This window comes from Anopheles aquasalis, chromosome 2 (genome assembly GCF_943734665.1).
Source record: "Anopheles aquasalis chromosome 2, idAnoAquaMG_Q_19, whole genome shotgun sequence".
NCBI classification, from domain to species: Eukaryota; Metazoa; Arthropoda; class Insecta; order Diptera; family Culicidae; genus Anopheles; species Anopheles aquasalis.
The window spans coordinates 26,362,501-26,378,985 of record NC_064877.1 but is presented as its reverse complement, the minus strand read 5'-3'; the positions used below and the strand labels follow the sequence as shown (position 1 = coordinate 26,378,985).

The 16,485-nt window shown below is 50.0% G+C and overlaps 1 protein-coding gene across 6 annotated transcripts in view; it reads left to right on the top strand.

The window, feature by feature from the left end:
- Window positions 1-6,133: 6,133 nt before the first annotated feature.
- Window positions 6,134-16,485, top strand: part of LOC126572214 (protein phosphatase PP2A 55 kDa regulatory subunit) — a 16,377-nt gene continuing 6,025 nt past the window's right edge. The window contains exons 1-4 of one of the 6 annotated variants that reach the window (XM_050231350.1): window positions 6,134-6,232; window positions 7,429-8,152; window positions 12,096-12,350; window positions 13,862-14,164. In XM_050231350.1, the coding sequence (XP_050087307.1) occupies window positions 12,245-12,350; window positions 13,862-14,164 (409 nt within the window). In that variant the 5' untranslated portion in view covers window positions 6,134-6,232; window positions 7,429-8,152; window positions 12,096-12,244. Of the gene's footprint in view, window positions 6,233-7,428; window positions 8,177-12,095; window positions 12,351-13,861; window positions 14,165-14,485; window positions 14,624-15,788 lie in introns of those variants that run through there. The other 5 variants (XM_050231349.1, XM_050231351.1, XM_050231354.1 and 2 more) reach the window with 5 other exon arrangements.

The window sequence follows — 16,485 nt, the reverse complement described above, 5'->3', positions numbered from 1 at the left end:
ACCAGGACTGATAATTGCACAAAGAATGTGCCCAGGACACACATAAAAACCGCAGCAAATTCAATCACTTTTCCAAAGCATGGCAATTACCTCATAATGCAAAGTGGAAACGGGAAATCGTTTGCCTTTGGTAGCCAAGTATTTGCAAAATGATCCATCATCATTTGCATGCCCCCGGGACGGTTACCGGGGCGAGATGAAAACAGCGTGCAGTCAGAAAGCGGCTGTTGAACCATCGTCTTAAAACGAACACAGCCTCCCGCACTCGCACGCCAGTTGTCACATTCGCTGACTGTTGGCCGATTTTGTGGAATGCTTGAACAGCAGGAACAGCGCACAAATTTAGCCGACGTCAGCTCAACCCCTGGCCCATCCCTTGGCTCTCTCACATTCCGGAGCGATCCAGGAGTTGCTCGCGCGCAAAAAGCATGCGATCGATGAAAGACGCAAATGACTGGCAGCAAACAGCAATCGTGTGTGACACTCACGAAAAGTCGAAACAGCGATATCCACATAACCGAGCCCCGGCGACGTCTGCGGATGCGCTCTGGTGTGTGGTGCCTTCTGTTAAGGACGTTGTCACAACGCGGGCACGAACGGACGACGGACGTAGGGGAGTGTAGAAGAAAAAAGAAAACAAAACGATTCCGATGAAACTGATGATAAAAGCACAGAGTCGTGTTAAAATGCTAAGCAAATTGAAGAAGCTTGTGCGAGTGCCCTCCATTCAGCGGTGGTTTCTATTCCTGGCATCCACCCCCCTCATCAACCACCAGGACGAGCAGCACTGACAGGCAAGTCCATCCTTTGTAAGCAATAGGCTGAAGATGAGGCTTGTCTTCGTTCGAAGACGAACACGCTCGTGGGAGCGCGGAGAGGGCGCGCATGGGACGGCAGGTACACAATGTCTTTTCTTGAATATATTCCAACGAAAACAATATTAAGCGGCCACTAGGAAAGCAATCATTGCGAGGCACGGTAAGCGAAGCCGAGCGGGTGGCGACATGATTGGCGACGATGAGTCCACCGTCACCATCAGGACCATCACTGGCCAAGGACACGTTCCCCATGAAGGGTAACGAGATGGCAGGCTAAGCCGCTGCAGCCGATGTCACTGGTGGTAGGCATACGTAGTGCTGCTACAGATATTGTATGATATATACAATTCCAAACGCAACAAAACGCTACTAGCGGCTCATTATACTCGCAATGGTGCACACATTTTATGCGCCATCCATTGCTAGCCTTTTCTGCTTCGCTTTGGCAAGTTAGACACGTTCCAAACACACTTACCGTTTCGTCAGAAATCTTGATTGGCACGTCTGCAAAGCAAAAAATGGAGCAAAAGATGGATGACTACTTGAGAGAGAGAGACACCGACACCGTGCCCTTAGTACAGGGGTCCATGCCATGCCTTTGCTTTCCTATTTTCTTCTGCTGCCTCAAAAGCTTGGGCTATGCGCGCGCGAAATGCCACTCTAGCTAGAAGCTAGCTCCCCCTTTTCATTCTCGGTCTACGTCACAGGCTGCAGGGTGCGGCGGTGTAAGCAGGCCAGATGAGGTAATTAACTCAGGGCGATGTATATTTTGCTGATTTTACACCGACCACCGGCTTTCCGGGCACGGTTCAGTAAAGCGTTACCATCCACCAAAGGGCGGTCTCCCGGATGCTTCAGGTGAGACTGATGGTGGTGTGAAGCCTTCAACGTATCTCCCGGCATGTTGGCAGTTTCTATTATCGTCTGTACCGTTGGATATGCCGGCCAGCACAACCAGCCACCATATAATCACCATATTATGCGCACACGCTCGCTCATAAGGACTTTGCTATTTCCATCACCACAGGAGTGTGCTCGTCACGTTGGTTGAAACATCGCGGAAGGGATTTGCCCCGAACCACTCCAGCTGGTGGTGCTGGTGATGGCCTAGGCTTTTTAATAAAAGTTAAAAATAAACAAGTTGCGCGCCACGGCCACAGCCCACAGGCAGCTGCTGGCAACATCAACCCCGCATCGGCTATGTGGTCCTTGTGGCTACCCTTTTCACGCGAGCACTGGCAGTGGCCGTGGTTGCTCGCATCCCCTTTTCATCCTCAACACCGCTCCTATGCTCCAGCCCTTTGGCACAAAAAGGGCATCTACAAAGTGTACGGTTTGGAAGGAAGTGCCTTCGAAAAGATAAACAGGCGCAGGGTTTCTGCGAGCCAATTTCGGTTTTTCTTCACACCGGTCGCAACCGGTTGCGCTGGGACGTGCATGCGGCATGTGCAGGGAAAACTTCCTCGAAGCGTCGCAAGGTGTGGAATCGATCGATCATCGCAATGAACTTTTTAGCTAAGCAACGGGAAAATTCATCCCACCGTTGCCGAAGGGGGCCTGGAGAATGGTGGCCATATGGTGGCACGATTACACCACGACTCGACGAGCATCGAATGGTAGCACGATCAAAGGCGTAGGGCAAAGGTGCGTAGCGGATCGCGAAGCGTTTGTCTAATTAATTGATAATGAATATTTAAAACTTCAAATCCCCAACTTTGGCCGTACCGATGAGAGTGATGGGCGAGCGAGAGCGACAAGTACATCATGGCGGTTGGTATCCTGCCTGGGCCAGAGATCAGTACCAGTAGAGAGGCAGGGATGGAAACGGGTGGATTTTGAGTTTAATTTAGTAAACTCATCATGACGCATGGTCGCGCCTTGCAATGAAGGGTGAATGAAGGGTACGGTGGGGGATATATTGGCTGCACGAGCTGGAGTATTTTGCCAGGGGAGTGAAATGGGGATTATTAGAAATCGGAATTCCAGTTTTCGTTGTCATAAACAGGATGATGGCGGATTTGGTGGCTAATAAGCTTCACTTGCTCGTGTTATTAACTTATCAATCAAACCTGCACCAAAGCTCTGCTTTACAATTTTCTTCATCTAGATAACAATGTTATCTTACAGTTACACTAAGAGCAAAGTCCATTAACTTGCAATCATACGCTTGTACGCATTAGAGAACAATTCTTCATTTATTTCACTCCATGCATGAGGAGAGCGTCATCAGAGACAGCAGTTATGGACGGGAATATCCGTTTAGGATGACCGGTGGTTGCGGTATTTGACCGACTTTATCGGTTAGATGCTAATTGGTTGTGGACACGTCTGATACGCAGCGCACACGAATGAGCTCATGAGTCTAGAGCTTCAATTTTGCGTTGAGTCAGATTTTAGATATATTTACTTCAACTTTCAATAGTCTGCACAGTCCGGTACGATTATCATTTGTGTAATACTTTTTACGTTCGTAGGAGAAGACGCCACATAAAGGCATTCGATTTAGACAGAGTGTAATAAACATAATTTTTGATATGCTCTTATATTCCACCCCGGGTCCAACTCGATAGCCATTGCAACTTGCTGGCCATCAAAACCAAGGCAAATCCAGTAAAGAACGTCTAGCAGCAGCGGTGCTAGTAACGTTTGGACAATTTGCACATTCGTCTTTCAGCTGCTCAGCTGCGCTTCATCTCCGGATACTCCGGTTCCGCCGCAGGTTGCAAACGGTGCACTGTGCGAACGTGCCAGCAGAACCCGCGCAAGGTTATACCGGTCCAGCTAGTAGTAATCACGACTGTTGCACCTTGCGAAAAGGGTGGTGTACTGGGGTGCGCTAGTCTGGCACCGTTTCGCACCGGATCCGGGTGTGGCCTCGGGTATCGAGATTTATGACCGCACACCCGTCACAGACCGGACTGTATTGTAGATGCAGTCGTATTGCAATAGTAAACGCTTACACGCTGTTCGCACACACATTGAGCACACGGGAAGTAGTGAAGCCATTGGTTTCGCTTTCATCTTGAGCGCCGTAGAACGAGCGTCGCCTGGATGCGGATGAAGGAAGTGCAATATTATGTCAGGCACCCCCCTCCGACAGACTGGCAAGCAACGGAATCAAACAGGAGCACGCTACACCATCTTGTGCACAAGGTGTGCTCGGAGTGTAGCAGCGGAGGAACTCTGAATCGTGTCTCTGAATGCACGCCACATGCGATGTTGTACTATCACAACAAACCAACAATGGGGCCCGTCAGAAGAATGATATCTGCACATTCACAGCATAGTGTGAGCGCGAAGGAAGGAATGTGATTCACAGAAATAGCTTGTGGCGAGAGTGGAGGAAACGTGGGAACCAACCATCCAGTCCAGTCCATCCCATCCCATTCCAGTCCAGTCCAGTCCAGTCCAGTCCAGTCCAGTCCAGTCCCCTGTCCCTGTCAATCGACCCAAAAACGGATGAATCATTCCATGATGAGTGATGAAGGATGGCCACGTCTGTGTCTGTGCGGTGGCGGAATGAAGATATCCTCGGAATGGTTTCACGGCCTTGAAAAGTGAATAGCAATGCGGCAGCCCACCAGCTCGCCTCCACCATTTGCTACTATTGATTGTTTTGCAAAACAATTTTCCGACGCATTTTGCTGTGCAGAAGCAGATAATCGTGGGTTCTGCGGCCAGCAGGCACTCCCGGAGCCCGGAGCATCCTAGTGCGATCTGGCCTCTCATCTCTAGATGGAGATTAAATTATTCATCCATCATGAGCCCGGCCCGGGCAGCATCATGATGTTTCGGGGATACCGGGGAACCTCGCTTGAATTATTCATTGAATGTCTTGTTTAATGGCTCATCTATCAGTCAGCACAAGGGGCTACTAGTGCCACCGTACCATACTACCCACCGGTATGTCAAATCAGTGTTTGAACCCGTCACACCTAATCACACCGCTAACGTCGCTGGCACTAGTTCACTGGCTGCTGTATGCTTCATCATATCGTCGGCCATCATTCGTGGTCAAAATTGATCGACATGACAGTGAGAAACAATGGACGGAATCGTGAACACGAATCCACGGGCCTGGAACACGAACGTAAAATAAAATCAAATCGACACCAGCTCCTTAACCCATCATCAGCAACATTGAGCCGCATCGCTAGGTTGTGATGAGGTGGAGATTGCTTTGCGATGATATACCAAATAAAAGAAGAAGGGGGGCAATGGACGGAAGAAAATCGGCAAAGCCAATTGCCCCGGGCGACACTCGAAACCGTTGCGCTCGCCGATACCGTGGATGATGTATCGATGGCGGATGGCTGAGCACGGGCCGACGGGATTGACCGCATCGTGGTGCCCTCTGTCTGTCGCGGTTTCGATTCGCAACATTGGTGGTGTGTTTTTGTTGTGGTTGTTGTTGTTTTGCTGTGTTTATCCACACCCAAGATGCGGTTTTTGTGGCCAGGAATCGTTAGAAATCGTGGAAATCGCTCGTAACCCTCGTCGGTAATAGAGCCACGCGGATCGTCACAGACCGCCGGACCGGCATGCCGGGCGGTTGTACATTGAGGTCGCGAAAATAAAACCATCGTCTTACGTCACGCTTTTTTTTTTTGATGGAATTGTGTAGGAGTAGCGATGAGGAAGAGCAGAACGGATGAGTGGAAGTGCACGACGGGCGGTCGAAATTTCGATCCAGGGGAATAAAATGTTGGAAAAATTTAACCAAAACAAAATAAAACCCCAGCAAGTAAACACAATCATCAAAACAACGAAAAAAAAAACACATACACTTACGCACGGGGAACCACGGGGCACAAGCAAGACACAAACGGGCGGTCGGTTGTTTGAGTCAACAGTCGTGCGTCTCCATCGGATTAATCGGTTCCTCGGATGATGTTCCACATGCGCCTTTCGGATGCAACTCCCGCAAGGTCTCTCTCGCGCTCTCTCTCTCTCTGCCAGGAGCTCTCTTTCTTGCACACTCAGTGCTTCTTCTCACCCCCTGGAGCTTCGGGAGCTCGTGCGTCAGATAGCGAACGAAGCATTATCTCCGGATGCTCAATCACCTTCACCACGCGCCCAGCCTGGCGGTCTGGCTGCCGGAAGAATAAGAAAAATGAAACGAAGCAACAAAAAAAAAACCAAAAGCAAACAACGAGCAATAAGAAATCGAACAAGAACAAGAAGAAGAAAAGACAAACACAAAAACAATGTGACCAGATAAACAGACACGCACCCACCCACCCACCCACCCACAGAGCGGTTCGCTTCGTTCGTTCGTTTGCTCGCTCGCGCTCCTCGGTTCCGCACTCGGTCGATCGGTTAGTCGGTCAGTCAGGTTCGCTTGGATGGTGGTGTGTCACTTACCCAACATACGCCGACCTGCCGACACACGGCCCCCGTTGCGGAGTATTGAGGTAAACGCGCGTGCTGGTCACAGACTATCCGTGATCCTTGAACGATCGTGCGATCTTGTGTGGTGGTGGTAGTAGTTGTCACGGTTGTTGTTGTGGTGCTACTTGTTGGTCTTTTTACTTTCCTGTTTCCTTGGGGTGGGGTTACCACTCGCCCGGAGTGCCTATAAAGTGTAGTGTGCGTTGGTGTCGTTGTTTGGTGATGGAACATTCGCTTCCCTTCGCTACGCAGCGGGTGTCACTTGCTATTCCTGGAAACGTCCATCGTGGTGACATCGCGAGGTCCCCGCCATCGATGCATCGGTTCGGATCGGGACGATAAAAATAACCAATCGTAACACTGCTCTTCTGGCCCATCTCGGCCTCCCCGAGGAGCTAACGAGTGCCCGGACAAACTTGGTGAAAATGCGTGTCTACAGGACGACATAGGTAGTAATGATGATGATGATGATGATGTGAGGATCTAATGCCGGGGGAATAGCGCACGCTTGGTTATGCACATCCGAAGGACGTACACGTTGGCACAATTCGGCCAACCAACCAGCGAGCAACCCGAGTGCGGCTTTCCTCCGTGAGGTGAAGTGTTTTATCCTGGCGGAAGAGATCGGCCTGCAAAGATTTGATGGCTATGCTGTGTGTGCTAGGGATTTTTGGGGAACTTTTCGGTTATCTTGGTGTGTTAAAAAGGTGATACCATATTGTGTGCTCGTGTGCTCGTGTGTGTTCGGGATGCTCCTTTTTCCTGCTTAGTTTTTTAGCAGATGGGACGGCTTTCGGCTTTATCCAACTGTGGTGCGCGGTTAGAGTGCTTACCAGACGGTAGATACAGATGGCCTGCCGTGTCCAAGCAAGGTTCAGGTTCTATAAGTTGTTTTTACTCAACTGCCGGTGGGCCCAACCCTGACTTCTACCTCCAATTCTCTCACCTCCCCCCCGGGGGTGGTGTGTATTAGGAAGATAGTGATAATTATGTTTGTTTTAAACTTAAGTCCATTCCGCTCGCTCGCTTGCTCGCTCGTGAAACACGAAAGGCAAAGAACGGGGAAGCTGTTCCGCGGTAGTCAATGGTCATCTTAGTGCGTTGCTTTCGTGTATCTGATTTTGAGGTGGATGATGATGATGTGGTCGGGATGCCGTTTTTTCGGGGCTGGCTAAGCAACAGGTTTTGTGTTTTTTGTTTGTGTTCTTCCACGTAACAGGTCCCGGAGGTACGATACCATCGATCCCATTGGAGCGCATTCGTTTGAAGTGAAGTGTTGTTCTTTGAAGTTTAAAGGTTAAAGTTGAACCTACACGACGCGCCAGTCCGTTTATATAGTACAAAAAAAAAGAAGGAAGGTGGTCCTTTGGTGCCTGTGTTGTGGGATGGATCTTGATGGTGGCGTTTGCGTCCCGTTTGTTGATGTGCCGTGCTCCGTTACGTTGTTGTTGATTTATCGTTGATGTTCGAACACGAGGGTGGCTGTTGTTGGTGAAATAGTTCTAGTAGATCCAGCGTGAAAGTTGGTTGTAGTGTAATTGTTGAAAAGGTACAAAGTGATTGCAGTAAAATAGAAGAAGAAAAAAAAAACGTTGAATTTTGAGCACCATCTAGTGGTTGAGTAGCTGGATAGAGTGTGATACAAGCGCCCGTTTTGCCGCGAACGCGAACTGGAGAAGGCACCCGGAAGGGTACGATCCAAGCCAGTAGCCAAGAGTAACCATCGTGCACGGCCACGACACACCCCGGTGGCATTCCAACCGCCGTGGATGCCTCACGTGGTGGATGCCGAACGTACCATCGCTGGCGAACCCCGGCCGAACTCGATCTACTCCATCAAGAGTCGCTGGAAATCTTCACGGTCAAGGACAACGATCGCGGATATCCGGATGGCAGTGAAGGTTCCACGAGTGCCGACAACGGAACAGCAGCTTTAGAAAACGGTGCGGTTTGCACTAACAAAGCGGGTAAGTTGCTTGATTCTACGATACTGTTGCAAGTCAATCTCAAGCTCCCTATCGGCACTTCTTGGCACTGATATAGCTACACGGAGCACTCGAAATGACGACGTAGGTTTCTGCTATCGTTCCCTCGAATCCTAATTAGCAGCTTTCCGCCATTTTAGCGCGATATCTCGCGGTATCGTAATACGCTATAATATGAGCGATGAGCAATCGCCACTTGTCACGAGTGATTGTGATTTTTTGGTGCATTCCAGCGCACCGATCAGCCGCCGCCTAGAGGAATCGATTGTTTCTTCTTTAGTCTAGAAAGTGCCTGGCGTGCGTAATTCCCGTTTACTTGAACATTCCATGAGTTTGTATTTATCGTGTTTGTTGTATCTTAATCCTAGATTTAGATTTTTGTTTCTTCGGCCAGCAAACGGTCCATTGATAATTCATGCTCGGAGATCGGAGTAAAGTCCATAGCGGGGGGGCGGGTCGTTTAGATTTTAATTTAAGATTCTCCCCGGGCACCTCATTGTTCACTTGTTTTTTTTTGTCGCAATCTCGCAGCGCGGAAGCCGCATCACTAGCGATATCAATGAAAAGTGTCCAAAATCTGTTGAATGCCAACATCTCCGACACGACTACACGTGGCGTCCATCTTTCAGACAGCGCCTTCGTTTGTCCTTCGAGAGCTGCCGCTTCCAGCTAGTGATAAAAGAAACTACAAGTAATTTTGTGCCACATCCCATTGCCGTCGAGGCAGCGCTTACAGTATGGCACACAAATTAACGTAGTGCTAAAGAACTCGTTCGTCTGCTCACAAATTAACACCATAAATGAGCCACTTTGAGCGCATACTATACCACCGCGATCCCACCGCGATCACCGCACAATCGGCTCGTGCACACGCACATCAATCACGATCGGCAAGGGGATTGGAGGGGGGGGGGGGGGTGGTTGGGTGCAAGACGACTCCGAGTCGCCGGGTCTCGAGCTATCGATTTGTATCTCTCACGGAATGCGCACGACCATAAATCAAATCCAATCTAACCTCCATCACGTAGACACCGAAGACGGAGCTTGTGACGGTGCTGTGCGTTCCGTCGATCGGACTTTGGTGTCTCGTGAGTGCGTGCTCAAAATGCACGCACGCACCACCAGCACCTCCCTCGCGCCCAAGGACCATAAAGACCTGGGGCCTGGGGTGGTAGTCTGGACTGTTCACTCTCTCCGCAGAGGTTATATGGTCACGGTGGGAACGGAACACGGCTTGATGAACCCGCGGTGATATGACGCGGTCGGAAGGTGAGCTGCCATGTATGGGCATCAAATATGGTGACCACCTTGGCGTGTAAACTACTCGGTTGAATTGATCGCCATCGGTTGTTGTCGTCGCCGACGTCGTTGTCACCATCGATATTGCTCACTTGCAAAAGTGGTGCACCGTAAAACCTCTCGATTGACATCGGGGCGAATTGAGGCGAAGGTTGTTTGGAGTCGTTCCATCGTCGTGCGCCACCGTGGAGAGTGGCGGACCCGTTCGCGATTAACCTCGGGCACTTTTACCTCCGGCACCCCCTTTGCGGTTGGCGCACGTTTGATGCACATTTGATGCAGTTTTCTAGCTTTTTTAACATTCCGAGCATGATGGTGCACTATGCTTGGTGCCAAATGGCCTTCATACTACGTGGGGTGCCTCACCACAAGGAAACGGGAATGTGCTGGTTGCACCTTCCGATTAGCCATGGTTGTTGGTCCTTGTACGACCTAACACGTGGCCATCTGCAAGAAATTTGAGCAATCATTGGCTAAAGGGATTGATCAACATTGATTTTTCCCTGTCCGTTGATCAATTTGAACTCAGAGTTCATCGAGAATGGAGGTATCTTTACCCTGTGGCTTTTTACCGCTTGTACAGACTATAAAAATCTAGGCCTAGAAATTGGCAAAGCCAGAGTGAACTGAAAGACAACAAGAAAGAAAAATAGAAATTTCCACCAGATTCTAAGATCAGATTTTTATAATCTAGATATGCCGTTAGAGAAAACAAGTCTCATCTGGTCCATAGTCGCGGTCAATATAATCACATTTGTACTGTAGAATGAGTATAGAGACGACGTCCCGGTCTCTAAACTCTTCTTAGCGCCTCTCAAACCGAGTAGAAGTAGCCACGGACATCCATTCACTTACAGACGAACAACAAGCAGGTAGCCCGGGCCAGCAGGAGACTCATCGGCGTATGCCTCGTGCTGTCTGTACAAAGTAGAACGGATGGACCAAATTTGTCGCATCAAATCCTCCCAATCCAGCAGCATATAACACACAGATACTGCGCACTCGCACTGCTTTGCTGTGTTTGTTTTCGCGGAAATCATTTGGCCTGCTTATCATCCAATCAAAACATCTTCCAAAACGGAACATGAATCGACCGACTGACGAACAGCGAATTCCAGTCATCTTCGTCCTCGTTGCTCGCGTGCACTCTCGAGCCCAGCGAGCCCAGCTAAGTAAACAAACGACAGCCAGCGTTGCGATGCCGATGGCGATGATGCTACTACCCGCGACTACTCGTGCTCGCGTTAACGTGCGTCTGCGGTCGTGGCGCAATCGCTGGGAGCGCAGGGAGCGTGTGCGCTTCGGTATCACATGTTTCTGCCCGTTGGCGGCCGTTTGCGATGTTGCGATCTGGCTTGTGAAACACTTTTCAAGATCATCTCGTGCGATTAAGGGGCTGTACGGGGAGGGCGAGAGAGAGAGAGAGAGAGAGAGACACACAGAGAGTGAGATGGAGGGCGAGCACTAGCGTTAATCCCATGATAACGATCAACGACTGGCAGGCAGAACAACAAAGGCAACGACGCTTCAACAACACACTGGATGGAATGGATCTTAATCACAACCCTTCGGCCACCCTTCCTATACCAACTGCAGCGATCGAGTGTGTACGATCGTTCAGTCGGAACGGTGTCTCACGTGAGCAAAGGCAAAATAGTCGCGCACAGCTTTTACGGGGACCACCACCAGCACCCTCGGGGACGTTTGGTTCACTGGACAGACGCAGCCGCGGTCACGGACACCACCGCCGCCACCGTTCGTCGCTGACAAGATCGTGGTGACAAGTTGGTCTGGTGGCGGTAGTGAGGAGGGGGTGATGATGGTGGTAGACTGCAGGCGCGGTATTCGTTTATTTTTGCCACGCGCACGGTCGGTCCCCCTGGCGCCAAAAACCCATTGCGGGCGGATTGCGATCGCTGATCGATCCGGTGCTGAACGAAGCGTGTCCAGGATCGATGTGCTGCTAAACGGTTGAGTTGCCAACAGAAAGACTATTTATGTGATGCAAAACATTGCCCTAGTCCTTTATAGTCCCATTTGAATTAAATGGAAGAATTGGTTTAATGTAAAGTACGATTCATATGCAAGTACCCTTTACATTAAGTATTTTTCAGCATCTCTCAACTCTCTAACAATAACTCTCTAAGTAATTTAATACGAGTGCTTTTCGGGCCCTTTTGTTATTTATTGCATGCCCAAAATGTGGTTTAGACTTCCTTCCTGCAACATTGTTTTCAGTTTGTAAATCATATTGCCACAAGGACCACCACGGCCAGCTGCCGATGCTTGCAAGGATGCATTTATAATTTAATCTGAGTTTTGGACGTGCATTTCTGAAATAGTTGCTCTCAACGGCAGTCGAACATTTTATGGAATTCCACAGGAAACCACTATCCTCCATCGTGGTCAAACTTTGTATCCAACGAATCCTTTTGGGGGGGAACGAGGGAGTTTTGGGATGAGTGAGATGTTGAACCAGTACAAGAGAATAATTGAGAATTTCGAACCAGTTGTTTCACCTGCAAACATGATTGAACTAAACTAACTAACATTATGTTTAAACATTTTTGATTTCTTATGCTTGTTATTCTTTTCCTTTCAGGGTATCTCCTGCACACGTGCCGACTGCACATGGAAACTGAACCGCTCACAAAGCAATACGTGTCGCCACGAAAATTTAAAGATTGAGAGGTTGTTGTTCCTAAACGGCAAGGTGTAAGCACCGAACGAACACCGGCCGATCGCGGGTTTATGATTTATGGTACCAACAGCACGGTCCCCTCTGCAGCTTCAGTCTCATCCTCGTCTCGTGCTGCAACATCGGAAACCTCGGCATCATCGGATCGATCGATGAAGTGTAAGTACGTGATGCGGATGTGGTCATTTGAGGGAGAGACAGTCGCGTTTAGAAAGGTAGCTATCGTCACATTCTTCTTCACCAACCACGTCTACGGTTTGGTTGCACGGAGTGGAGCAGGGTGCCGAAAACACAAAAAGGAACACTTAATTGTGCCACGTCCTTCTGTCTGTCCGTACGTGTCTCTGCGGGCAGGCAGGCAGGCGGGCGTGCGTGTGCAGTGCGACGTGGGATGGATTTACGAGAGTGCTCACGGGACACACGCGGCATTTCGTCGGCACTTCATGGCCGTTACGGCTCGGTGAAGCGCCCGTACCGCAAGACTCTAGACGCGCGAATCAGATTCGAACGCGAACCGGCCACGACACAAAGGCTTTACCTTGCGCCGAGTTGAACGAGGAGCGTGGAGAAAGAGATGTACTCACCCGGTTGGTTGGTTGCACCAGCGACATGCGAGTTTTGAAGTAGCTGCAAGCAGAATTCGTGCATTTAGTGACGACCATTAGAACCGCTCAATCGCTCATGATTAATTACCATGCTGATGAACTACTAAGGTCACCGGTCTTGGTCTGTGGTCGACCAAGACAAACAGTTGTGCTAATTCGTGTTGATTGCCGTGTCCGAACATTTGTCCCCACCGGTTGCTTGGGCGGAAATGATGAAATTAACGTTGCATTACGGTCGTGCGGTGTGGCAAAAGCCCCCCAGTATTCGATCAATCTGGCTTCGGTTGCGGTGAACCAGAACATGCTGCCGCGTGTCCGGATGATTCTGCATCAAACTGGACCGATTCGGGATTGCAGATGAATATTTTTTTTGCACAAACATGTTGTGCCACCACGCGGCGACGAAAGTGCTAGAAACGTCTATAAAAGGGATTTTGATGTTTGCTCATGCTGCTGGCGAAGCTGGCGATTATTGCACGCGTTAATGGGAAGCGTAAACGTGGCCATTCACGGGCACATCTTCCGCCGCCGCCGTGAAAATGGAAGGATATATGGCGCTAGCAGCCCACCAAAGAGAGGTGGCTAGGTGTGTATAGTAATCGTAAACATGTTCCCTCAGCTCGCACTACGATCGGTCGGTCTGGGGTGGGGATACGGGTGAAATGACACGATAAAATGGCTTATTACCAGTGGCCAACCTCGTTGGGGAAGTGGTGGGGCGGGGGATGTCTAGAGATCTTGAAGGCACCGGCTGGAAAGACGCGACGTCAGTGGTGACAGTGTGCCTTATCTCGGTGGAGGAATCGTTTCTGTTATCTTTTCCAATTACTTCATCGTTCACCTAGCGCCTATAGCTTCTGAGCTCTCTGATGGTGCTCGCGGGTGTCATATGAGATGGGTTGGGGGTGGCTGAAGAGAGCCAGATGGCACGATGATAAGCACCGCTCGATGGACTCAATACAGGCGCTCTAGTGGCGTTATATTTTCTATCAATCGGTCTCAGCTCAGCTGAATTCGTACTGAATGCATTCCTCATTCTCTTTTGTCCGTGTACGACTCCCGCAGCTAAGGTACAGACGAGCTTCCGACAGAATGCATCCTCGATCGGGCGATGGGGACGCTCGGCGACCAATCCGGTAACTATTCCGGGCAGCACGGCCAGCGGGACGGCTGATGTGGGCTATGCATACACGCTGAGCGGAAGTCCTAGCCCACCCCACAGTCCACCGATCAATATGCCACCTCCGATTCCGCCCCGGCCCGTCATCCGGCAGTCCAGCTTCACCAAGATCGGCTACATGATCAACACCGCCGTCAATGGTACCAAGAAGCAGTTCAGCAGCAGCAATAGCAGCAGTGGCAATGGAGGTAGGTGCCAACATACGAGAAGTTTTAGAAAGCTAAAAGTAGACAAAAATCCAAGAACTACGAAACTTTGGAACAAACTTACGGGAAAGGCAAGCTGGAAAACGGTTTTTGTTTAAACTCTAGCCGAGACACGCACACACCGCTTAGCCGAGACACGGTCGGAGATTCGGCCAGCACTGCAACGGCCACGTTACTGCCGTTGGAGTGCTGGAGTTGTGTGGGTCCGGAACTCCCGAACCCGTGCGCACGTAAACGCACACTTGTCATTCGTGTATGTGTGTGAGTGTGAGTTTCTCGCAAGCCGTTTTCCGTCGCCGTCGTCGTCCGCGTTTTTCTCGACAAATCTTCAAAGTGCAAAGCAAACGCTCTAGTGCAAAATCTTCGCAATACATCGAATTTCGTGTGTCGTGCGTGACACACCGTGTCACGACGTGTATCGAGTATTCGGAAACGCATTCGGTTCGTGATTAACCCGTTCCTCCGTCTCGCGCGGTTCTCCGCCGCCACCGTCGTCGCCGCTGCCTCTTCGATCGGGCTCGTTTTCTTCCTGCGCTGTTGTTTTTTCGTCTTACCTTCTCGCTTGAAGCGTACCACATTTCTCGCTTGAAATCTTTTTTTTTGGGGTTTGATAACCATTTTGCTGGATTCGCCGAAAAGCGTAATGTTGATGTGGATTGCCGGTGACGTCGTCGCTGTGTGGCCAGCCCCGTTGCTCCGGCAGGCGCTTATCAAATATCGCTGATCTATTTTGCTCGTTCACGCGCGGAGACTGCGAAAAGATGGACGCATAAATGCCGCATAAAGATTGACATTACGCCGGACGAGTAGGACGCGAAATGGAGAAGGCTCGAAAGTTCGCGCGTCGCGGACCAGAAAGGGGATTTCGTCTTCGATTTTCGATGGCGAATCAACCTCCATCATCATCGCTGCATAATGCGAATCCGGTTGGAGGCTCCTCCAGGAGATAGCGTTCCGCCGAAGGCCGTCTTCACTCGTTCGCACGAAGATGAAGGCCTTTTCGCGAGATGTTGCACACATACACACTCACGCGCGGAGACGTGTGTGTGTGTATGTGTGAATGATTTTTTTTTTCTACAAGGATACGTCCAAGTAGCGGCGGAATGCAAGCTAAGCGAAAATGATTTTTTCTAGTAAATCGCTCGTTTACTAGTTTTATCTGTTACTTAATCTGTGCGGGGTGGGGATGAAGCACGGCAGCACGGAATCCGTTCGACCTTGCAGGTGGTACCCGTAGGGAAAGGGTGGTGTGCCATTCATCCTTATCGCCCTGGACCCGTTCTTTTCTTCGTTCGCTCGCCCGCTGGCAGTCTTCTTTGGATATTTTAATCTAAACTGCGGTGCAGTCATTCCGCGTTATCTTGGGGGCGAGAAATGAGTGAATGTGGAGGCCCTCCCTCGGTTGTGACATCGAAGACGACGCGGCGCATGGCGTGTTGTGTTACGGACGAATTCAATCTGATTTTTGCTGGATGACGTTTCGCATCTTTCCTCGATTTCCGTGGAAAAATCCGTGGTCGTTATGCCGGTCCTCCCGAGGACTCCTCGGAAAGGGTTGCCTCTCGCGTTCCTACATAGATACCTTTGAATTGTGGTTTTCTTTTAGGGAAAGCAAAAGTGCGCGCTGTGCGACAATTGTAAAGTGAAGGAAAAAGTGCGTGAATTGTTGCAGTTTTGTCGCTGCTGGCGCTAAACTGTCGTGTGCCCCGTGGTTCTGTCCAAGAACGTCCCGTGTTGGTTGGTGTGCTGCTGTGTCGATTTGCAGAAAACAAAACGAGAGGAGAGTGAAAGGGAAACCGAGGCGGCGAAACTAATCGATGCAAAATCGTCACCACTGAAAATCGCGTTTTCAGAAGAAGAAAAAAAAAACTAGGGCTGCTAAGAATAGCAGGAACATTTTCTTTTCTGCTGCGCTCCAATATCCATGAACCTGCTTAGCATCGGTATCGGGGGGTAAATTACCTTCACCGGTTGTCACTCTCGACCGCACGACCACCTTCTCTTCCTTCCACCAGCAGTGATCGTGTAGATCGTGAGCAGACGGCAAGAAAACGGCATAATCAACCTAGCAAAGTGTCGGTTCCAGCTCGGTTTGGTCAGTAATCCGTAGTATATCACGAGTCACGCTGAATCTATTGAGCCGTCAAAGGATACACTACCTATTCGGGTTAATAGGATACACCAAACGAAGCTAGAGAGGGAGAGAACGAGAAAAAAGCAGAAAGAGAGGGGGAGCAAAGATCGTGTTTGGTTTTGTATGAAGTCCTTCTTCGACGGTGGTCACTATTGGATTTGACATGGCC